This window comes from Centroberyx gerrardi, chromosome 10 (assembly GCF_048128805.1).
Source record: "Centroberyx gerrardi isolate f3 chromosome 10, fCenGer3.hap1.cur.20231027, whole genome shotgun sequence".
NCBI classification, from domain to species: domain Eukaryota; kingdom Metazoa; phylum Chordata; class Actinopteri; order Beryciformes; family Berycidae; genus Centroberyx; species Centroberyx gerrardi.
The window spans coordinates 9504101-9529420 of record NC_136006.1 but is presented as its reverse complement, the minus strand read 5'-3'; the positions used below and the strand labels follow the sequence as shown (position 1 = coordinate 9529420).

At 41.7% G+C, this 25320-nt stretch overlaps 2 protein-coding genes across 2 annotated transcripts in view; one reads left to right on the top strand and one right to left on the bottom strand.

The window, feature by feature from the left end:
* Positions 1-15152, top strand: part of slc4a3 (solute carrier family 4 member 3) — a 39963-nt gene extending 24811 nt beyond the window's left edge. Inside the window, exons 6-21 of the mRNA XM_078285891.1 lie at positions 101-281; positions 867-1002; positions 4247-4430; positions 5255-5360; positions 5945-6129; positions 6576-6798; positions 7989-8204; positions 8377-8525; positions 8799-8993; positions 9333-9557; positions 10603-10692; positions 10950-11116; positions 11381-11634; positions 13039-13208; positions 13870-14043; positions 15022-15152. Of these exons, the coding sequence (XP_078142017.1) occupies positions 101-281; positions 867-1002; positions 4247-4430; positions 5255-5360; positions 5945-6129; positions 6576-6798; positions 7989-8204; positions 8377-8525; positions 8799-8993; positions 9333-9557; positions 10603-10692; positions 10950-11116; positions 11381-11634; positions 13039-13208; positions 13870-14043; positions 15022-15099 (2733 nt within the window). The 3' untranslated portion in view covers positions 15100-15152. The remainder of the gene's footprint in view (positions 1-100; positions 282-866; positions 1003-4246; positions 4431-5254; positions 5361-5944; positions 6130-6575; positions 6799-7988; positions 8205-8376; positions 8526-8798; positions 8994-9332; positions 9558-10602; positions 10693-10949; positions 11117-11380; positions 11635-13038; positions 13209-13869; positions 14044-15021) is intronic.
* Positions 15153-20582: 5430 nt separating this feature from the next.
* LOC139912959 (receptor activity-modifying protein 1) lies at positions 20583-24669 on the bottom strand. Its single transcript, XM_071900883.2, has 3 exons — positions 24616-24669; positions 23605-23746; positions 20583-21841 (listed from the first exon to the last, which is right to left on the bottom strand). The coding sequence occupies exons 1-3, from the start codon at positions 24653-24655 to the stop codon at positions 21580-21582; spliced, it is 444 nt and encodes a 147-aa protein (XP_071756984.1). The 5' UTR covers positions 24656-24669; the 3' UTR covers positions 20583-21579.
* Positions 24670-25320: the final 651 nt, after the last annotated feature.

Sequence of the window (25320 nt, the reverse complement as noted above, 5' to 3'; positions counted from 1 at the left end):
TCCAAGGGGGTAATCACTGACACTGGCCTTACCTTCACAACCACAGCATTTAAAACCATGTGTTATATTTGAGCACTAAAGGTGACTGCCTCATCCTCAGGTGTTTGTGGAGCTGAATGAGCTGATTGTGGAGAAGGACCATGAAATGCGATGGAAAGAGCGCGCTCGCTGGATCAAGTTTGAGGAGGATGTGGAGGAGGAGACGGACCGCTGGGGCAAACCTCACGTGGCTTCGCTCTCCTTCCGCAGCTTGCTGGAGCTTCGCCGCACCATCACACACGGTAAAAAGCCCCTGCCTGCAGCAGTGCAGCCGCACACTGTACAGGTCCTGGTTTGGTTTATTTATCAAAATTGATAGAAAGAGGACAGAAAATTAACAGATGCAGATGCAGATTAAATAAAATCCAGAAGGGGCTTATGAAACCATCTCACTTCAAAAAGAAACACAAAAAAATCAAGCCCTCAAGTCTTTATCATCTTTTGTTGGAAAAACCAGCCTGATGAAGATCCATTTTCAATCAAAATATTTTCTGTTGAAAAGACAGCTAATAATGTGTGGGTTTGAATGATTTTGTTTTGATTCACATTCATGGAACAAACATTGAGTCTTACACAAAAAACAGAATTCTATTGTTTATTTTTGGTGGGCCGGCTAATATGGACAATCTTGAAATAAACAAAGATAGCCACATTTTCTTCTTTAAAGAAACAGAATACAGGTTATCTTTGTTTAAGAAGAAACAGAGTGCGGGCTATCTTTGTTTATTTCAAGATTCACATTCAGCCAAGCACCTTGACTGGATGTACATAATGTATCTCTGGTTTTTGGAAAATCCAATCTCACCAACTTTTCTTTCCTGCCCTAGGTGCCATCCTGCTGGACCTGGAGCAAAACTCACTGCCTGGCATCGCCCATCTGGTGGTGGAGACCATGATCATCTCTGACCAGATCAGAGCCGAGGACCGGCCCAGTGTTCTCCGGGCTTTGCTCCTCAAACACAGGTCAGTGAGCATGGTAACACTCACTGACTTGATATACTCATCCTCTGGTTGGGGCATCGGGTCGGCCAGCTAGTGTGGTATCCTTGGAACAGATAGGGGGGTTAAGTATCTTGTTCAAGGATGTTTCTGAAGGTATGACCGCACAAGGATCCAATCCCGGCCCTCCTGCTGGGGGAGAACCTCATTAACCGCTAGGCCATTCTGCTGTGGTGGTTGTTGAAAGGCTTAACTGTTGGAAACTGAACAGGCAATTTCCAAAATGTGACATTCAACAACACTTGGCTCAGTGTTTGGTGTACTTCCCCATGGTGGATTAAATTGCAAATGTCAAGACTTCAACATGGACCATCAAATTAACCCCTTGCATCCTGAGTTTCCTCTTAAATTTCCGAGACGCCACTTTTTTTATAGCTGCACATTTCACATCAGATGGAAAAAACCTAGATGTCTCATACACATTTCCCTGTAATTCAGCGTGACATATTTGGTATCTTTGGAAAGCTTGGGATCTTGACTAGAATTTAAAATGAAGTTCTGTGGGTTTGAATAATGCTTGGCCGTGAAACATGCGTTTGTAATGATGGTGTCGCCAGCAGGACCGAGAACTCAGAGGGAGCAAACTGTGCACTTTGATTTGAGAACAAACAGACTAACATGCTATTGATAAAGGCAATGGCGCAAGAGTTGAGTTGAAAGGAGATTGACTATTGAAGCATCAAGCTATTGGAGTGTCTTCATGCCAGAGATTTACTTTCTGAACCGCTGAGTGGACCAGCAAACAGGACCAGCAGTCCCTTTAGCCTATGATGTTTTTGGTGCATTTTGGTTTCAGTACAGCTGAGCAGGTTGTGTCAAGCCGGCCCAGTCAACCGCCCCATTAGCCCACTGCAGCTGAGGTCGATAGTGTGGTCGGAAATTATTGGGTGTGAAGCTGTCGATTCAGTGTAAGCCTAAGTGATGGTTATGGGACACAAGAACTTACACTTACTTTTGACCCCTCTGGAGGTGTCATGATCCGAATTCAAAGGAGCATCTGTGATAGGAATCGCCCACTTGATAACCTCATAGACATCCACACTTCCAGCCACCTGCCTTCCTAACATCAAGGCTTCTACACAGGCGCTCACATTAATTAGCTCAAAGCATAGTGACATTAAATGCGTATTGGTAAATGTGTGATCAAATAAATACATGCACGTTTATGTAATTATGTGACATGTTCTCACCTCGCTCCATCCAGCTCCCTCAAATCACCACCGCTTATTGATTGGCATTGGCACTGGCTAACTAAACTAACCTAACACATCTGGCCGAAGGCACAGTGTGCTACCCGGGGTGCATGATAGATTTTTCACAGTTACATAATGAAAAAGCGAGCTAACTTAATGTCAGCTGTCAAACCGAATTACCGAATGGGATTTCCCGGGTTCGATCAGTCACAGTAATCTTGCATGGACATTGCTGTTGTGTGGTGGCACTTCAGCGGTTTGGATAGATCATAACACATAATAGGACATTATTAACATTATTATTTATTATTATTTATGTTCTATTTGGCTTTTAAATGCTGTGGTAGTGCGTTGAGTGATACTTGTACACAGCGACTTTTTGGCAAATAAGCTCTATCTCTCTCACACACACACACAAACCAACACACACAAAAACACACACACAAACACATAATTAGACAGTCAGCCAACACTCTCAGCACCAGGCCCTCATGTGCTCATCCCATCGTTCGCAGCCTTTCCACATCATTTCCCAGCATGTCACTGGCTGCTTCCACGGGGAAAAAAAAACCTCTGTCATTAGAGCCATCGGCGGTCCGAGATACGAGATTTACGACGTGGAGAGAAATACATCGAGTTGCTGTTAGAATTTAGCTCATCGCTTACTCAGTCCACTTTAAAGATCCTCTGGACACGTCACGAGCACAATTCGCTTCAGTGTCACACCTCGTTCCTTTGTTTCGGGGTGCCGCCGGGTCCAACTTGGGCGCCGTCTTATTGGACCGTGCGGACCTAATGAGTGAGGTGATGTCACCGTTGGACCGAGCGGCGGTGTGATGAAGCGGTGTTGAGGGGCTTGGTCGCTGACGCACAGAATACTGCTGCTTCCCTTTTAAGAGGCAGAGAAAAACATGCACATGTGCACACAAGCACAGATAATAAGGCCACACAGCTTTGTCTCTATTGATGCTCTAATGTAAAATTAACAATAAAAAAGTTACGATGCAGATGTCGTTGTCATTACCATTTGATTAACTTTGCTATAAAACTGGAAAGATTTATTAATTCAGTCATTCATTTTACATACTCGCTGATTCCTATTCATAATTGCAGATTGCTGGAGCCTATCCCAGCATGCATTGGGCAGAAGGGCAGGGGAACGCCCCGGACAGGTTGCCAGTCCATCACAGGGCGACCACACAGACAGACAAGCACACCCACACTCGCACCTACGGGCAATTTAGAGCCTCCAATTCACCTGACCTGCATGTCTTTGAACTGTGGGAGGAAACTGGAGAAAACACACGGGAACATTCAAACTGCACTCAGAAAGGACCGGGGCAGGGAATCAAACCCAGGATCTTCTTGCTGTGAGGCCACAGTGCTAAGAAAGATTTAGCTAATGAGTATTCTGAATCTATGGGCTGGGTTGCCACTGCAATGTAGTGACACTATTAAATATTTTGAATGAACAGAAGATAGATTGGGTGAACACGAATCCTGGCCTCTTTTCCTGAATCCCAAGTCCCACAGCTCTTTTGACTGACATCCTCTTACTTATTTATTATAAATAAGCGATAAACTGCACTGTAAGAGAAGCAGAAAGCAGACTTATTTCTTTGTTTACTTTCCTTGTTCAGGCTGGAGAGATGTCACATGGTTACACAAGCTCCTGTTGAGCTCCCGATAGTTAGGAGAAAAACATATTGAGCATGTATGGTTGTATCTATGAAGGAAAACAAAGTAATGTTCTGATGTTGCTTGGGAACATGTCTCAGAACCACCTGTCAGTCTTCCCGCCTTGCCTTTAGGCTGGTTTGTGTTTTCATTTGGTCGATTGTGAGCCGAATTTCTGCAGTAAGAGAGTCTGATTAGTTAAAGCTGAACTGAAGTCTGCGAGGTTGAATTCGAGAGACAATTATCTCCTGGATGAACTGAGACTGAAACCTGGAATTCTGTGGATTTCAGCGTGATCGTAAGTTTCTAACCCCTTTCTCCGCTTTCATTTCTCCCAGCCACCCGAGTGACATGAAACACCGCTTTCACCGCCACCACTCGTCCGCCAGTCTCCACGGCAGCTTCAACCACAACCACGTCCAGGACACCAACCTGCCGCTGGTGGCCGAGGAGCACGAGGAGCACCACGACGGCAAAGGGCCGGTATACGACCCCAAACAAGACGTGTTTGTGAGCCTGTTTGTGAGTTCGCTTGGCTATTTTTCTTTTGCACTTGTCTGTCTCTAGTTGTCCAGCTCTCTTTACTCCGCATGCTTCCAAACCATTTGCGTCAATTTTCAGAGGTTGGCGATTTATCCAAGATATGCGATCCATCCAGCGATAGCCTGAGGGCGTAGTTTGAACAGTGGAGCTCAGTAAATATGATTTAACGAGGCCAAAGTAACTGATTAAATACTTTTGACAGGAATCCACCAGGATAATTAAACTCAGCTATCTAAATGGATGGAGATAAAAGCAATGTTGAGCTGTCTTTTTCTAGTTTGTGGTTTGCATTAACTTCTGAGAATCACCAGTAAGCATAGATTTAGCCATGATTAGAGTAAATTCCTGATGTGAGGCCTGTGGCTCTTGTATCGGTCTTTGAAACACTCCTCCATGAGGTCAGAAGTCGTGTAGGTAGTGCTTGAAGTCAGAGAAAGCAAGTCTCCCTCTACCACATGTGTCAGATTATGTTCTTAGTCAGCTTACAGGTGCTCCTAGTTAAAACTTCTTGATGCATTAACTGTGAAAAGTTAATGTTCCCCATGGCTTGAAATGTTGGCAAATTTAAAACAGCCCATTAAAAAAAAAAAATACAATTCAGGAACAAGTCATCCATCTTCGCAATTTTAGAATGAGCCACACAGGGGCATAAGAATAATATCGCAGAATTCATACATACATGTAGGTTGCTATTTCCACTTTAAAGTTTATGGTTTATTTATGGTCCCGTGCTGTATTATACTGTTAAATTATGCATGCCAAGACTATGTTGTCGCTAATCTTTACGCTGTTCCCCCTCCAAGAAATCCCTCCACCCCCTGCCTCCTGACAGCCATCCAGCTGCAGCCAGATCCATGAAACTCCTGGCCAAGATTCCCAAAGATGCTGAAGCTGTTATTGTGTTAGTTGGTAAGCACATGGAACTGGCTAATAATGAGTAGATTGGTGGGATTCATTTGCTTTTTCTCTTTCTCTCTTTTTTTAATATTTTTAATTAATCCTAACGAGCAACCATAGCAAAGCACTTTCCAAAGATTTTCACATATGGGACCAGTAATATGTCCGTTATTGTTAGGGATTCTCTCTAGGATGATGGACATAAGGCCGTGTAATATTGAGTGTGATGTAATTTCCATCAATTGGTATTGTTCCACACCAATGGCCATCACAACTTCTCTTAAAATAACCATACAGCTCTTGGTTTTAGGTTGCTTCAAATCTTGAGCATTCACATTTGGTTTTAAACCTTGGAAGTTCTGGTGTAAGACACAGAATTACACCGTTTTCACCTCTACATAGCATGATACTTGCTAATAAAAGCTTGCTTCACACCTCATGTAAGGTGTAATAAACAGATGACGAATGCCCTGTTAGCCAAAGTACCGTCTAACAGATTCTGTTACCAAACATGTCACTCTAAACGTGGTGAAGTGCAAAATCGTGCCCCAGTGTAATTCACTAAACAATCTGCCGTCTGTTCTCCTCCACCCAAGGCTGTGTTGAGTTTCTGGAGCAGCCAGCCATGGCCTTCGTCCGGCTGAATGAGGCGGTGCTGCTGGAGTCGGTGCTGGAGGTCCCCGTCCCGGTGCGCTTCCTCTTCGTCCTGCTGGGGCCCAGTCAGTCCAACGTGGACTATCATGAGATCGGACGCTCCTTCTCCACTCTCATGTCTGACAAGGTATGCTTGGATGAAGCATTGCACATTTCATTCATATGATTGAAGGGTTTCCAAAACACAATATATCAGAAGAAAATGTACATTCATTTATTGCTCAATATTACCAAAAATCACCAGAAATAATACCATTTTGTACACAAATAAGTCATGACTTAGTGAGTTTGGCTTGGTGGATATGTCATTGCGTAATGAAATTTATTAAAATAATTACTTTCCAGTAATTTTTGATGAGCCCTCTTTGCTATATGGTTTTCTTCAGAATAATAAAACCTGAGAAGTAAAAACAACTGAAGAATTCTCTTTTTTCTGAACACATAAGACATAATGGAAATTCACGTTACCTCTCACCAGTATCAGATACTATAAATATACAATTACAGTTAGAAATATCCCATTGGCTTGAATGGACTTCCATGAGTGCCAATACTGATATCTTTTTGCCCTAGAACTTCCATGAGGTGGCCTACTTTGCGGATGACAGACAGGACCTCCTGAATGGCATCAACGAGTTCCTGGACTGCAGCATCGTCATCCCGCCCTCGGATGTGGAGGGCAAGGACCTGCTGAAGACGGTGGCCGACTTCCAGAAGCAGATGCTGCGCAAGAGGAAGGAGAGGGAACTCAAGAGGCACCAGTCCTTCGCACCTGGACTGGAGCAGGACAACAAAGGTACTCAATGAAGTATTTTCAAGCCCAGATCCTCAACTCTTAGTCCAGGTTTGAAAGAAGTTTTTTCCATTCTGGAAGCCGAAGTTGTTAGACTAGCAATGCAAGTACAAAACAATGCCAAAAACAATATTTCTGGAAAATCATCTGCAGCCCAGTTTCCTTTTTGACAACATAGTTCATTTTATAATGGGGCTTAAAGGGGCGTCAAGTAATCTATGATTTTAATCAACCTCTATTGGTGACCAAGAAATTTCAACATCGACATATCTCTGGCACAGCTTGCAGTGGCCTGTAATCGACACAAATAATGACTCACATTTACACAAGTAAGCAAGTAAGCTAGCTAATTAGAGCAAAGATCCAACAGAAACGTAATGTGTCATCAGAGGTGATTTATCACGACGCAAAAGTTTTTGTTCCACAACAGAATACAGGCCAGAAAGTTTTTAAATCCAGAAATCTCAGCACCTGGTGAAGTAATCGTTAAGTCATCGGTACTGATTAACAGCCTGTCAAGCCCTTGAAGATATAGTATGCTCTGTTTGTGCTATGGGACAGTAAAAGCATCAGTTTTAGAAATTTGACAATACATTTCAAGATGTTTTGTTTCCATCACTTCACTAAACAAAAGATCCTTGCAACTAGGGATTTTTGGTTGGCCTGAAAGTATTTCCAGTTGATAGTTCAGGCGATGAGGACGTCTCTCACTTTAACGGCTGGTGTTTCCAGTCCAAAAGTAGGTTTGAAATCCCATTCATAACTTTAATGTTACAAGTTACACATTAAAAGACGTAGCATTACACTTTTGCTGCTTTTTTCATAGTATATGATGATAAAAGCTGATGATGATAAAAGATAAAAGCTTTATGGCACTTACTCTCGTTGTTCTCTCCTGACTAGATCCTTGCTTGTGTTGTATTAAAATCTCATATGTACGTTGCTTTGGATAAAAGCGTCTGCCAAATGGGAAATTGTAAATTGTAAAAGCTTACATCACCATTTCTAAAAGTGTAATAAACATCTATCTATGTAAGGAAATAGTAAGAAAACCTTGCTTTTCCCAACTTCCTGTTTTATGCCTGTTTTTGACTTTTTTGATTGTTTATTTCATGGGTTAATTATTATTGTCATTAATAGTAGTAGTAGTAGTTTGAGTAGTATTTTTAACCGACCCTGTAACAAACCCGTAGAGGTGAGTCCAGAGGAGGAGGAGGAGGGGGACCAGGAGGTGGACCCCCTGAAGCGCTCGGGGATCCCCTTCGGAGGCCTGATCCACGACATCCGCCGCCGCTACCCGCGCTACGTCAGCGACATCAAGGACGCCCTGGACATGCAGTGCATCGCTGCCGTCATCTTCATCTATTTTGCCGCACTGTCGCCCACCATAACCTTCGGAGGCCTGCTGGGTAGGTTTGGTTTGGCTTTTATGGATGTGTGATGGATGGATGTGTGATTATTTTCTAAGTGAATGATACAAAGATAGGCAAAACAGCATGAACCATTTTGGATTTCATGTCATTTTGATACGTGTGTTCTAAAAGTATTTTTGTATGTTTTTGTGGCTGTTTTGACACACAGGGGAGAAAACAGAAGGCATGATGGGAGTGTCTGAGCTTATCGTCTCCACTGCGACTCTTGGAATTATATTCTCGCTGCTAGCTGGTCAGCCCCTTCTCATTATTGGCTTCTCAGGACCCTTACTGGTGTTTGAAGAAGCCTTCTACAAGGTGCCTGAACAGAATACAGAGAAATCCTAACAGTATACTTTACACAGCTGTCACACAAAACCTCATTAACTCTAATTTTGATGATTTTCATGTTTTTATTTGATTTGAAGCTTTACCATAATCCTTTGAATTATTATCCTTTGACTATTTTATCGACATTAACATGTAACTGCTGGAATTTAGTTACTATCTCAGTTGATTATATTGCAAAAGAGTTTCCCATTTGGTCCTCCATAAACATGTTATTATTTTGTCTCTGTGCCTTTATCTCAGTTCTGTCAAGCCCAGGGGTTTGAGTACCTCACCGGCCGGGTGTGGATTGGCTTTTGGCTCATCTTCATCGTCCTGGTGATTGTGGCAGCAGAGGGCAGCTTCCTCGTTCGCTACATCTCGCCCTTCACCCAGGAGATCTTTGCCTTCCTCATCTCCCTCATCTTCATCTATGAGACTTTCTCCAAGCTCATCAAGGTAGCTACTCCAGATAAAATACAGTACAATTAACTCTATCAGTAGTTGAACAGTAAAACACTTTACGATACCTGAAAGTATTTGGATAAATTACGTTGTTCAATAAATACTTTTTGGCACCCTGAAATGGCAGACCATGAACAATTATTACCATTAGTAGTAGTCGTAGTGGTAATAGTGGTAGTAGTAGTAATAGTAGTTGTAGTAGTAGTATTGATGCACATGTTAATGATGTTAATGAAGTCCAACTGTTTGATTTAATCCTCCTTCGTTTCATCTGCAAAAAGCCACAATAGCCAACCATTTGAAGATAAACTGAGAGTCTCTTTTTACTTCCAGGTATTTCAGGAGCATCCACTGATGGCAAGCTACCCCTCTGCCCCCTCCCACACAGTGACCCCACAGTCCAGCAGCCAGATGGACGCTGGTGGGCCCCCAGTTGACGACTCTGCCATCCTTAACCAGCCCAACACCGCTCTGCTGTCTCTGGTCCTCATGATGGGAACTTTCTTCGTGGCCTTCTTCCTCAGGAAGTTCAGGAACAGCCGATTCCTAGGCGGAAAGGTATTTTGCCCTACTGCACGTCCCAACAAACTTTTACTCACAGTGGATGTCAGGCTTCTCATGGGCATCGATCACAGGAAAGATCCACCGTAAAAACAGCTAAAAGCAGCTATTGTCGATGCACCTTGCATTTCAGGTTCCCTTTTGTGGTTTGATGGTGTTTTTCTTATTCCTGCGGATTACTGGCCAAACGTAGATGGCATGAATTCATAAGATATTTCCAACAGCTACAATGGAGTTTGATAGCAAAAAATGTTTCAACAATGTAAAACATCAAGGGTAAACATCAGGTTTTGGTCAGTCTGGTATCAATTTCTCCACCAACAGCAGCCTCAAAAGACCAGAATGCAATGCAGCCACTAAACGTGTTGTGTTTTAAGTAAGGGGCTGCGAGCATTAACACAGTGTTCAACTAGTTGGCTAGTTAGCTATATTTATATGCCCACACACCAACCTTTGATTGAAAGCAACAAGTTCACAACCGTTCTCTGGGGGTTGTCGAAGGCATTCTGGGAGACGTAGAACTAGACGAGGCAGGTTGAGGGAAAGTGGGTACACCAGAGAAGTAAATTGCAGCGCTTCATCACAGAAGAACTCCTGGAATGCAGTGAACACCACAGAATGATCATATCTAGGTATCCAAGCGTGGATTTTTCCTTTAAATTGAATTAGAGGGTGTCATGCTTCATAACTCTCAAAGGCTCAGCTGGTTGAGTGGAAAACGTGTCGGTTTTGATAGCAGAAATTCTTAGGCTCCTGGTTCATCTCTGGTTCGTGATGGGATGAGCTTTCTGACAGGTAATGACTCTTAGAAATGAATAGTTTTGTTAGTTTAGTGTTTTCTTTTAAACTAAACCATTTGCCTGAGTTGTAATCAAACCTGGGCCAAGGTGATGGGTACGGCGAATTCTCACCACTACACCACCAGAAAAACAGAGAAAAGGCTAATTGTATTTTCTTTGGAAAAACCTCTATTATTATGTTATTGTGCGGTTATGCAAAACTTTGATCTGAGTGTTATGTTTTGTCTTTGAATCTCCCTCAGGCCAGAAGAATCATTGGTGACTTTGGCATCCCCATCTCAATCTTATTCTCAGTGTTGTTGGATTACTCAATTCCTGACACTTACACACAGGTAACTGCAGCAACAGTCCATTCATGCTAATAGACACACACTCACACACACGTGCAAATACAAAATGAATGCAAAATTGTCATTCTCTCACCTTACATTAGAACTGCTGCTAGATGCCTGATAGACTGCTACCTTTGAAGTAGAATTTTTTAGCAGTACTTTTTTAGGAAATCCTAAAAAAATCCTCCGCATATCAATATTTAAACATGCAGAGTACCATGATTTTTGTGTTGAAGCCCTGTCTTTCGGACTTTTAGAAACTCAACGTGCCTTCGGGCTTTTCGGTCACGTCTCCTGAGAAGAGAGGCTGGTTCATCAGTCCCTTTGGTGACAAGCATCCCTTTCCTCCCTGGATGATGGGGGCATCTATTATACCCGCCCTCCTCGTCTTCATCCTCATCTTCATGGAAACCCAGATCACCTCGTACGTATGATTATCTGGTAATGCTCTGGGTGTGGAATGTGTGTGTGTGTGTGTGTGGTAGAAGTAGCAGTAGGAGCAGTTTATGCTATGAAAGTGTATGAGGTATTAGAATCTCTTACTAGGCTCGTAACATGTTAGGCTTCTTTCAAATTAGACTGTGGTTGCAAAAATCGTATTCCTGCTTCATAAGTGCATCTTATGCTTCTCCCTCCGCCTTTTCCCGATTTTTTCCTGACATTTTCCCCCCATTCCTCCGACTCCCAGGCTGATAGTCAGTAAGAAGGAGCGCCGCCTGGTCAAAGGCTCGGGCTTCCACCTGGACCTGCTGCTCATCGTCACCCTGGGCGCCTTCTGCCCGCTCTTCGGCCTGCCGTGGCTCACCGCCGCCACCGTGCGCTCCGTCACTCACGTCAACGCCCTCACCGTCATGAGCAAGGCCACGGCGCCCGGCGAGAAGCCCATGATCCAGGAGGTGAAGGAGCAGAGGGTGACCGGGCTGATCGTGGCGGTGCTAGTCGGTAAGGAGAAACGGAGGGAAAGATTGGCTGGGAGCGGAGATATAGTTCCACTCAATTAAAGGGGAATTCCACTGAACTCAACTTTAAGGATTTAGCATTTTCCTTAATCTTGAGAACTTGAAACTCAACACATAAACCCTAAAAATCTTGGGAAAGACAAAGATGATGTCTACATTTCCAGAATAACAACTTCAAAGCCAGTTTTCGGTGGAATTCTCCTTCAAATTAGCATGAGAAATCTTCTTGTTTTATCCGTGAGCTTGACTCTGTGGAGTCAGATATGCAAAATTAATCGTTGTATCGTGGCCTAGCTGAATGCTCAATTCAGCTAACTGAAGGGTTGTGCATTACATTGTAAAAATGGCTTTAAGGTAGTTCCAGCATTCAAATTCTTAATCAAGTCCAGTTTGATACTTTTACTACATTTACTTCTTGTGGTATCGCTTTAATTTGATAGTCCACTCTCAACAATGTATCAGTAGATTTCCAACATTATATCAGCCGACTGTCAACAAGAATTGTTTCAACAAACTCTCTGTAATTAAACAAACTATCTGTTGGAAGACAGTTTAGTCGCATAAAAGACGTTGGTTAGGGTTAGGCACATAAAGAACTTGCTAAATGTTAGGGTTAAGGTTAGGATCGTAGTTAAGGTTAGGGCTACATTTAAATTTAGGCACATATAAAACATGGTTAAAGTTAGGGTAATGGGAAACTGACTCATGAAACAATTCAATATATAGGAATGTGTTTCTAGACTAGGCGATAGTCAACACATACTCAGTTGATGAAATCTGTTGATTAACACTTGAGATTCCCCTTAAAGTCTACTAGTGGTTGGTTAAGGACACGTTACTTGTCTGTTGAGACAAATCTTGTTGACAGTCAACAGTGGACTATGGAAATTAAGTATTACCATGCGTTCTCATTGTCCTCTCTGAAGAAAATGCAACCTCTGACATCGAAACATTGTTCTCATCAGCCGGCCAATGATACTATTTTGCCAGCAAAATATCTTGTTTATATTAAGTGTCAGCAAAGTAGTTTTAAGTATAGTTTGATTCAGCTTGGGTCTGCCAAAGTTTTTTGCTCAATATTAGACAGCCAAGTAATAATCTTGAGCTGTTATGAACCACATGTTCAGCTCTGCTTTTGTTGAAATGCTATTTGGGCTTGGAATAAGCTGTTCTGGATAAGCATGAATAGCATTTCAACCAAAGCAGAGCTGAACAGTCAAGATTTTCTTTTTTTAAATATTTGGTATGTGAGTTTGATAAAAGGGTTTTTGTTGAAAGACTGATACTTATCACAGTGGCAAATCCTCGTGCACGTGTGTGATGTGTCAAGAACGATTTGGGACCCCCCCCCCCTTCAACCTTTCACCTTTGACCCCTGCCCTCCCAGGCATGTCCATCGTGATGACAAACGTGCTGCGCCTCATCCCGCTGGCCGTGCTCTTCGGCATCTTCCTCTACATGGGCGTCACCTCTCTGACCGGCATCCAGCTGTACGAGCGCATCACGCTCATGGTCACGCCCGCCAAGCACCACCCCGACCACATCTACGTCACCAAGGTAACGAGTCAAACAGTGATGCAGTGAGAGGGAAAAGGAGTTATCACCACTGTTGATGGAGTCATTTCCATCATTTTTTTATTATAATTTTGACCGTAGCTCAAAAGAATTTTACATATTTTGATTTAAGATGTTAAGTTTCTCACAGGTTTCTCACTGTTGATGGAGTCATTTCCACATTTCTTTTTGGGTTTTTTTTCATAATTTTTACCAAAATGGATTGAATTGACTTCTCACAAGGATCAAAAGAATTGTATATATTTTGATTTAAGATATTAAGTTTCTCACAAGTTTCTCACTGTTGATTTCCACCGTTTGTTTTTTTCAGCATTTTTACCGTAATGGATTGAAAAGGCTCAAAAGAATTTTACTTTTATTTTTTCATTTAAGATATTCAGTTTCTCACATAAAATAGAGTTTACAGATACTTCAATCTTTCTTGCACACTGTCAACAAATGATTAGATGTGGCCGCTTCCACTAGATGGAGCCCAAAACATACAAATATTCTTCTTTCTAGGCAGGGGGAACAACTTTGCATTACGTGTGTCTAATGAGTTTTTTGTGTGTGTGTGTGTGTGTGTGTGTGTGTGCGTGTGTACTGTGTGCGCTCCCTTTGGTTTTCCACTCGTCAACGCCCACACGTGTCTTCCCGCCTGCAGGTGAAGACATGGCGTATGAACATGTTCACCATCATCCAGCTGCTGTGCATCGTGGCTCTGTGGGTAGTGAAGTCTACCGTGGCCTCGCTGGCGTTCCCCTTCATCCTCATCATGACCGTGCCGCTGCGCCGCCTCATCCTCTCCAGGATTTTCGAGGAACGTGAGCTCCAGGCGGTAGGTTGGGTAGCAGGGACATTCCAGAAATTCTTGAAATCCTGCCACAATCATCTGATCCCACACAGCCTCAGGATACATATTTTACAGCAAATTAAACACTGGATAGATATTGACATGTTTTTTTTTTTTCCCTGTACAATACTAACATCTGTAAAAAAGAGCGTAATATAAATGCATTTCACCTCTGATGAGATGATTCCTTCCTCCTATGATCATGGAAAGCTTTCTCATCCAAATATTTTGAAATGACATGCAAATATTTTTTTTGCTATGTGGCGTAACCAGAAAAGATTCACAACGCTTGCTACAGCTGGGCCTGATGTTTTCTTAAGACACACTATCTCACGTTCCACATGTCACATCCATCTCTCCCCTATCTTCCTTCTCTTTTTGCACCAGATCACGTAGAAACCTTCTTACTAAGGCTGGGCAATATATCGTATAACATCAATATTGTGATATGAGACTAGATATCATCTGGGATTTTGGTTACTTCTTCCTGGTCTTAAAGGTGTTACAGTAAAGTGATACAATTTTCTGAACTTATTAGCCTGTTCTGGCTGAGTAAAATGAACAATGATTGGCTTTACCTGCTCATCATATTCACATTACTTATTACTGATTACACATTAGTGATTACTAATGCTCATTACTAATTTTCTAAATTTTCTTGTGTGTAAAATCTTATGAAAACACGAATTCACATCCCCAAAATATCGTCACATTATCGAGGTATTGGGACTAAAATATTGTGATATGTGATTTTGTCAATATCGCTTCTTCTTACCCTCTTTTATTCTTTACCTAGCAATTCTCTATCAAACATAGTCATTCTAGGCACACAGGAATATTTGTTACCTGTGTTGCCTGCATTTGACCCTTAAAAAATGTAAACAACATGAACTGAAAAGAAAAAAACCCTCCAGAACCTGAAAATGAACGAAGATGATTTTAAGATGATTTCTCTATTCACAGCTGGATTGCGACGAGGACTCCCCCAACTTCGACGAAGACGGTCGAGACGAGTACAACGAGATTCACATGCTCGTCTAACAATCGGACGTAGAGCCAGTAAGACTTTCTCCATCCTCCAGCGCTAACCGGTCAGAGTGAGAGCCTCTTCGGGAAATCCTCAGTGTGTGAAAAAGTGAGAGGAGCTAACGGAATCGTCTTTGTCAAATATAAAAAAAAAGAAAACGATACCTGGATAATCAGTCCTCACCTTTCTCCGAATCCTTAAAAGGAGCAAACCTAATGTTATATCTCTGTGGTTGTTGTGTTAACCTCCCTGCAGAGCAGATAGCTCCCAGCACCGTACCTGAAGTGTGCGGCATGGACAGAGAACGTCTAGCGGAAAAAAACCCAGAGCTCACATGAACACTTTATCCAACTTTTTGTCCTCTTTCCCTTTAAACTTTCTACAGGCTCTGGGCATAAGTGCAATGATGATGATGATGGTGACCTCTAGTACTGCAGTAGGTTGGTTGAGTTTGATATGTTTGGGGTGACTGCAAGTGGGAACTACGGTTAGGGTCGATTAATTTTCAATTCAGTCAAGGTTTTCATCAAAATTCATACAATAGAAAAGGTGGGAAACCGTATAATGCACAAAACAAGTAGTTTATTTGCTTTAAATAGTGCTATTTTGCTTTGAAGTGCTTGTATTTGTTAGCACTATTTATAGCAAATAAACTACTTGTTTTGTGCATTATACAGTTTCTCAACTTTTCAATTTTATGTTCTCTGACCCATTGGGAACTGACTTTTCCACTGCCTTTTTATGTGGATTCCTTTACATCAAAATTCAAAATCTTTGGTCATTAAAACTTCTCAGATCGTACATCTCTATATCCAACCTATAGAGAAACGATTAAGAGTGAAGTTTCACGTCATGTTCATATGAATTACAGTTTCGATGTTTTATAAACTTAAGTGAATTGACCCTAAACCTGATGGGAAGTCTAGTGGTGCCTGGTAGCCAAACCCAAATGAAGTCCACTGCCTATGTAGATTAGCTGCCTTGTTCCTTTATACTACTGCCATTGCCTATAGGTTGCAATGATGTGCAAGCAAGGAGTTAAGTAGTCCTCTTGCTCTCTGTACAGACTCTTTAGTAATGAGCACTTTGACTGGGCAGAAGCTGCCAACCTGGCTCGCTGGCAGAAAGCCTCCACTCTAAATGTAGTCTCCCCTTGAAGCCAAAACTCAGCAGAGACTGCGCGAGCTTCTTCAAGGGGCGCTACTCTACTTTGTTAGGTGTTTCATGCCCGACACACTAGTCCACTGACCCCATTGTTGTGACCGTGGATATACAAGTAAATTAGCCTAAATGGTCTCAACCTTATTTTTCTACTTTGTTTTATCTATTTATTTTATGGACTTAATTGTACCATGTCTGATTCTCAGTGATTTTTAGACACCAAATAGCTTTTGTGAAAGAAAGCGCGGCTAAAACAACTTAGTATAGAATGACAAAAGGTCTTTATGTAGGCTTCAATACACTAAATAGAAAATCTGTCACTTTTCATACATTCTTTCATCTTCTGTGCAGGCTCTCCGTAGCGTCGCGCATTTTTCACAGATGTCATGAATTATATTTTTAACACGCTTCACTGGAAAAGCATAGAAACTAAGCAAACACATAAGCACTGAAAATGTTCCCATAGAACCACGGGGAACGGTTGAGTGTTGGCGAGATTTATGAATGATGCATTGTACATTAAGTCTGTGCGCTTGGAATTATAATGTACCATCTGTGTTCAGCGTCGTTTTGAGATAATGAGAGCTTTAGCTTTCACCTCCCATATTGCGAACCCAGTCTAGCCATTTTAATTAGGTTTTCTTCACACTTGAACATTTTCAGAAACCTGACTTCAGCCACATGGAAAGACCTGTTGTTAGAGCTACAATATAGGAATAACTCATAATAACCTTTTTATTTTAAAGTCACAATTTGTTTCCAGATTTGTGTGAACGCTCCTGGGACGCTCCTAGTTAGGTGGTTAGGTGCAAAACAAGCCAATGAGATTTCACCATGGCCAGTATGTTGGACATTCCCAACACTCACTCATAGTTCATTTTGTGAATGTCAGATTTAAGTTTGAAGTGGAGAAAAAACATTCTCCTGAAGTTTCTGGGATGTTCTGTAATGGTCAGCTTTCTCAAACACGATGATAATGAAGTTTCGAATAGTGGTGAGCAAAGTTTTGATCAGCAGATGCATTTGGACTTGGTCACATTGCGAATCACAAGCATCTGATGGTCGACTGTTCCTCTGACTGTTCCTCTGACTGCCTTTCTGCCGTGCAAACAGGCCTACTGAGCTCTCACTGTCCATATTTAAGGGGCGTTAGGAGCGATGTCAAAGGAAGCCAAGCAGAAAGGTAGATTAACCTTTTAAAAATAACAATGCTAATAGCGAAGTGGAACTACCACATACTTTTGATTACTTGGAAAGGTGCTGTAGGCGAGAGATAAAGTAGTTCCAAATGGAAGAAATTTATTGACATTACAATAAATGTGAAATTTGCAATGGAGATAGTGTGCGGAAGCCTTCTTCCTTATGAAAATTAACAAATGGGTTTGTTTTTTTTCCCATTTTGCCATTCTTTCCAGAAGTTGATAAGAATGTTGCAGCTAGATTAATTCATAAAACCAACATTTTTTTTGTTTTTTTTAATTTGTGTGTGTGTGTGTGTATGTGCGGGTGTGTGGGGGTGTGTGTGTGTGTTGGAACATATACCATAAAGCTGCAAGTCTATCTGCAATGAGCCTCACAAAGCAGACACTGTTACACTGAGTCACTGTAAAACAAGTCCGAGGTTTACAACACGCTGTCAAAAACTGCACCAACCTTTTTTTCAAGATACGTTTGAATGAATTCATGTTAGAATCAGCGAGGAGACAATTGTGTGTCAGCTGAAGAGGTTTTTGTGCATAGAAAAAACTACAGTGAGTGCTCATTAGGCGTATACAGTAACTAAATAGAACCAAAATCCATCATGTCTTCTTCTATTGCATTCACCAGATTATTCTATTGCAGACATACAATCAACTGAAAAAAAAAAACCCTCTAAAGTGCTTAAAAGTGAAGCACAGGTTCAGTGATAAAAGTACATTAACAACCCATACTTGCCCTTGAATGGTGAGCAGGCCAAATGTACTATGTTTTTTGTATGTATAACCCAGGAATTACAGTATGTCTCATTTCAGATAACCATGTCCTACATTATGAGACATGCAAGACTTCTGTCTCAGGGGAAACTGACCTTTGATCTGTAAATATTGCTCCCCCAGCCTTTAGTTTGCTGTCTCTTCTGTGTACATAAAGCTGCCATGGGAATCCAACCACTTGCCCTTACAGGAAGCGGCGTAAAAAATATGCGTGGCCTACAATCCAGGCTCACATCCCGTACTGTGGAGAGAAGGAGGTCAAGTGATAAGACTGAATTTGTTTATTTAAAGAGAGAGAGAAAAAGGACAAACTGTACTTCTGGTTCTCTAAATCAGATCCAGAGAAGTGACAAATATTTGGGGTTTTGGGAATTTGTCCTTTTTTTTTTTTCGTTGTGTGTGCGCAGCCATACTATAGGGCGACACGTGTCATTTGCATGTTCAAATTACACTCTGATGTAAAGCATACACCTGATTCTGCTACTACAAAGGTAGTGTGTCACTGTTATGTGCTTTACATCAGCATTATATTGCAGTTTCCTTTTATCGATGCGGTAAAAACCAACGCCGCACGCCTTCATCAGGGTTTTTGCCGAAACGCGTTGATCGATACAAGTTTTTCTGAAGATCATCCATCTGCCTCCAAGGAGTAGCTGAATGTTTTTTTTTTTCCTTTCTAGTTACTTCCGAAGTTGCGACACTTATTTTTCTCTTGGATTGCAGTTTCCTTTGAAATGGAACTCGCTGTTAATGGAGGCGATAGAAGGACCTTGTCTTGTAAACCTAGTCGGGATATTTCTGGGTTTTTACAGAAGGATTGGAATGACAAACTTTTGGGTGAAGACATTGATAATCTTTCCCCTGGCCCCACCGCGTTCACGACACTATTGAATGTAAACGGTTGGCAGTCTGTGTTTTCAGGTCTTGTTATGTCTTTAGCTGCAGAGTTCGCTTTGCAGCTGCTGTAGGCTGATGATAATTTGGTCCCTGAACTTCTGACATGAGCCAATTCAATTTTGGGCCACAATAGTTGTATTTATGAGCGGTTGGCTTCCGCAATAGGTGTCCATGTGCATCGACTTGCTCTATGTATAACAGAGTTTCACAGGCAGGTTGAGCTGACCCGCAGTGGTGAAAGCAGGAAAGACACAATCAAAGGGTCAAAGGTCTTTGTTGTCTGAGAATACAAGTGTGCGAGAGCGTGTTGAAGCCCAACAGATCCACGTGCGCTTGTTATGACAAGGATTGGTGTGGGAGTGTGTGCGGAGAGCTGCGTAGGCCCGAGTCAAGGGAGAGCCGGCAAAACATCCTTTCAGTATTTAAAAGAAGAAAAAAAAAACTGGAAGTGCGGTTATTATTTAAGATAATAAAAAGGTATAGTGCAGCCACTCTGTCTGTCCTGTCTGGGCGCTAGACGTTGGAACACGCAAGATGAAAAGAAAAATAGTTTTTTTGAACCTTGAAACGCTCTCCCATGTCAACGGTCTGAGTTCGTTTCGTCGCCTAATACCACCATGCTAGCGGGGCAGACCACCCACCCAAATCTACGACTTGGCTCTGTTATTTTTGAACCTCTTTTACCTCGACATTACTGCTTTGAGTAAAGGCGTCTGGGGATCTTGGATGTCTAGGATATGGAACAGTGTATTATGTTCGATTATAAAACCGTAAATCAGATAGGTATGCAACTAGATCACTTATTATAACCCCGTCCCAGGTTTATTTATCCACTATACCAAGTTTGCTACTGCAGCACTGATATTCTCGACAGGCAAAAGCAGCAAAATCGTAGTGGATAGTATCTTTTTGGATACTATAGGAATGCCATTCATTTCTCTTTAACTGTACTACATAACAAAGGTTCAGTTCCTTTCATTTTGCTCTTCATGGCCACATCTTGTTAGTGATCTCCCTTGTTGTAAATGAAATACTGTCTAGTGGGATGTTGGATTTTTAGTGACAGATTCGTGATGCCATCTGTACAGTCCACTTTTCATTCAATAACACTATCTCTCTAAACACAAAAAAAGGTTTGGGAATGATATTTTTCACAGGAACACCTAGTATTTCCACACGTGTACTACTCAAATCTCAGTTTAAATCCAAGGTTTCCATAAATCTTCCTTATTTATCTCAAAGCACTGTTAAGCTGTTTTGATGATACACAACAGGTCTTCATGAGGTCTGAAAACAAAAAGTCCTTTTATGTATATTACTTTGATGATAAATTCTGAGATAATTTAGCATTAGCAATACAGACTGATACTTCGGCCATGTGGATAGTTGAATAGCAGGTCCATCCTGCTATTGCTGTAAAGAGGTTTTCAAAGAACTGTAAAACAAATTGTTATTTTTTTGTCTGAAATAAATATTTATTATGTGTTTCAAATACATACAGAATCGTCTTTTTATTTCAGTCAGAATACAAACAATCACAGTATACAATGTAGATTATTCAAGTGTTGTCTCATGTAAACCGTCGGCATAAAGTTGGTGCAGGAGAGTTAAATATGTACAGTAGATCATTTTTACGGTTTGTTTTAGTCTGCACACTGTAGGTGCCAGATGGGTGGGGTTTGCCATATAGGACAAAATAATAATGAGTGCCAGAAAGTATTTAACAGTTACATATTAAGTGTACTTTTCTATGACTGACTATTGACCAGACACTATCTGGATTGTCTTGATGGTGATGGAGTGTCCTGATGCTGGAAACCCCACCCACCTGGTGCACTAAGCAGGTTAAAACACAAATGCAAAACATTATTTACATCTTAGCCACGCTCACTATAAGACTGTATGACATTTTTGACACGTGCTAATTTACAGAACCTCATGTCACATACTTTCATTTGAAGAAAATTTAGAGAAGAAAGAAAATTACGGAGGAAACTAGGGTTAGACCTACATGCTGATTTGTCGATATTGGCCTTTGATTAAATATCAGATATTAGCCATGACATGACATGATATGACATGTCATCCACCTCCAATGTCATGGACACAGTTCCTCCCTCTACGTAAAAACAGTTAATAAAACCTGCAATGCACATTTTATTTATTCATTTAATTGTTCAATAATGTGGTCCTGTTTCAGAGGACCCTGACAAGAATAAAACTCTAGGGGGAAACACTGTATATTTTTCTTTTGGTATGAAAATGGAAAGATTTGAAGATGCTGAATATCGGCACAAAATATCAGTTATGGACAGTTAAAATACAGAAATACCAGTATCGGACTTCAGCGATCCATATTTGTCGAAGCCTAGTGGAAACACCTCTTCAATGTATTTTATTAATTTAAAGTCTTCAATCTGTGTGTGTTTGTACGCGTGTTTCTTCAGTAATGATCTCAGCACATCAGAGTCCCAGAGTGCTGGGCATCTCTGTGTCCCAGGTGGTGAGGGGAACACACAGCAGGGGCAGGAAGAGCGTGGCGATGATGCCGGGCGCGATGAGCATGATGAGCGAGGTGAGCGGCGGGTCTTGGAGCCGGCCGTTGCAGTGCGAGAAGTAAGACTGATGGATGTCCAGGAAGATCTCGTCCACCAGAAAGCCCCGGCCTTTACACCACGACTGGTTGGCCCAGTGATCCACGCAAAACTTCAACGTGTTATAGACGCTGGAGGAGGAGGAAGAGAGCAAGGCAGAGGACAAAGACCAGTGGACAAAGGTTCCAGCAGTCCTGAGTAGTTTGTACAGTAAAGTTCGTACAGGATTCATGGATTGAGAATCTGCATTAGGCAACTTCGCACTTTGGCGGCTCCAAATGGCAGCGAGAGGTAACTGGCTGAAAAATTTGAACTTCAACCCCCAGAAATCAGTAAAATGCACACAAAACTACTCATGTTTACCAACCTGGCTGGTCTGTTTTGCTTTATACCAAAAGAAACCAAAGAGACTAGAGAGGAAAAGATCTAACATGGAGAGTCCAGCTTTCTCTGGTCAGAGCGCTCACTCACTGCTGTTTGGATTTCGCTCTTAAGTTTCGATTTGTCTCTTCCCATGGGCGGAGAAGTGTCCATACCCGAATTAAATTTGAGCAAATAGGGCAAATCTATAGGTAAATTAGAGGGAATTAGACACTCTTCTTCTTGCAGCCCCTTTTGATGATTTAGGCTGATAAGACAGGTGTATTTTTACATGGAAATCTTGCCTAGTGCAGCTTTAAAGCAATATTTATCTTCAACAGAACATAAAGTATTCACACCATCGTAGGAATTCAGGAGCTGCCCTAGGGATCCGCTGTCACCGCCAATATTCGGGCTTTATTTCCCACTGCTTCTTTTTTTAAACTCTTATTTGACCCATAAAGTTGACTGAGGCCACATTCTTATTTATGGCAGTGGCCTTGGAGAGTAGGCTAGTCACACCTGGGACCGACCCAGGACAGATTTTCCAGCTGGTCTGGGGATTCGAGCTGGTGACCTCCAAAACAAATTCTACCAGGGGGAAATACCCTTCCCCATCCTTCTTTTTTGTCGCAGGAGAAAAAAAATACTTAAGGATGATGGACTGCCCAGTCGCCTTCATAAAAAAGCCTAATAAATGTCGTGCACACAAGCAGTGAACTAGAGTTAAGTGAAGCAATCTCTCATATGTCAGGGTGTAACCTGCGCTCCTTGTGATGATGGACACTCCACCCTAACACACCATTCGAGCTCTATGGGATCTCAGCCCCGAAACGTGTCAACAGCAATATATGGATTATTACAGCCATAATTAAAGAGGCACTCCACTGTAGGTAGCACAGCAAGAGCTAAAGTCTGCACAAACAACTGCTGTCTGGAAATATGAGCCCAGGAGCAACAGCGTAGTACTTTTTCATTAAAAGATGACTAATTAGCTGAAACCTTGACTAACGCCAAATGTAGCCAGGAGACAGGAAAGCATCTGACTTTCCCATGACTAAAGGTCGTATATCTTTGCTGAAAAGGCCATAAAAAAAAAGTGCGTAATGTGCCACTATATTCAGCCTTCCACTGTGTTTTCACTCATCGGTCTCTGCAATGTCATGATGAGCTCAGGGACGCCTTCCCGCCGCAGCTGTGAGCCAAGGCTCAGACAGCAGCGGTTAACACGCACTCCTGGGTGCAGCGGGACATACACAGGTGGGGCAGGCAACACCCATGCTTTTTTTTTTTTGTATTAAAACACACACACACACACAAACACGCCGCTTATCATTCAACAGCTGTAAATTCTGTGATTTACATTGTCATGATATGAAGGGTTTCATTCCAACAACAACATACAGTAGCTAATAGCTTCAATCCCAATAGAGCGTTTTACTTTTTTGCCAGCAAGAGTGTTATTTTTCAGATGTGGTTATCCATTCACATGCAAGATGTTGACAAATACCAAAATAAAGCAACGAAGATTCACCGTTTAGTGACGGGCCAGGGGCACCTGACCTGATAGCCACTTGTCTCCATGCTGCTGTTGAAGTCTGGCAGGCAGAGGCCATGAACATTGCTATCAAACATGTGCCGGTTACATGGCGGAACAACAAGTCCCTCACCCAGGCCTGGAGAAAACAGGGAATGTGCGTAAGAAAGAATAACAACCTTGACCAAATTCTTCTCCTTTCATCCAAGATATTATAACCTCTAAAAAAACCCAGCAACTAATATCGCTATAAATCACAGACATGGTCATGGTGGCTCGGTGTCTGTTAGCTGCTTTGCCCATAAACAAATTAATCCTTGAATAAATCAGAGAGCAACTGCCTCACAACTCGCTTCCATTAAGGAGTGTTTCCCGTTTTTGTGGTTATTACATCACAGAAAAGGACATAGTGTTGTGCTGCAGCACTCTGTAATTTAGAAGAGAATGGCTGAACTCTCCGCAGCCCGTTCCAGCCACCAGCCTGTTCCAGCTTTTTTTTTCATGAATATTTCTACTCTTGTACTACAGCTTGGAAACGACTACAAATTGGAGCAGAGTTTTTAGGCAAGCTGTGCCACTATTGAATTTATTCCACACAGATCACTATTTGGTCCATGGGCTTGTTGTGTAACATATTCCCATTACCTGCCACTCCAACTTTGACAAAGGTCTGTATCCTGAGTACACACTAAATAAATTATGTTGCTGATATTGACTTTTTAAAGATTTTGGACATTGGATATTTTACCCAATGTAAATATCTTTGTAATCATTTCAGTTATTAAACTGGGATTACTAATAGTGAGCAAAAATTATTCTAAACATGTGTATAGCCTAGCACATGTGAATGTATTTGACATCACTAAGATGTTTTTTTTCTGTTTTAGCTTGCCCCACCTGACAAACATCTCAATTCAAATTTCAAACCCACATGATGACAATATCCTGTTTTTTCCATGCAATGACTGAGCTTGCGCGCTAACTACCTAAGTCCAGTTTCTTACTTACCTGTCCAGATCAAGATGAGTGCCAGCAAGTATGCAGCCATGGCGACTTGCTTCTCCATCTATTAGACAAAAAAAATCACGGCGTTAATGAATCCATGGTCAGTGCATAGTGATTAAAGTGACGGGCAAATCCTGCGTTTAGACTGTCACACTCTTTGTAAGGGTTTGACATGTTAGATTCATAACAGTGTCCATTCATGAATGTGTCTTATCACAGTTGTTAATGTGTTATGTAAATCCATGACAAATGAAGTGTAAGGATTTTTGACGCAAGATTCCTTTATCGCCTTTATTACCTCAAAATTAATTCCTCAATCTGTTATTTGATGTTTTCTTCTGTTCTTGAGCTGCAGCATATTCATTTGTTTACTAAGGAATGTAAGACTCATAAAGAACCAGCTATTAAAAACAGCAGGTGGCAAATTGCAATCGATTTTTCTCACTTTGCCATCAAAAATGTTTGAAATTGCGCAGTGAAAAAGACTCCCCCATAGTGAATCAAATTGCTGTATCTAAACACAAGATGCAAGTTTTGATCAATAAAGTTTGACGTTCACTTTTAATCAGCCAATGACAGATGAAAAGTACAAAATAACTTCAAACGGTATAAAAAATAGCTTTATTTTCCTGTTATGTGAATCAAGTGTGAATCAACTCTCTCAGCCAGCATGTACAGTAGTGGCTAGCTTCAATGTCTAAACAAACA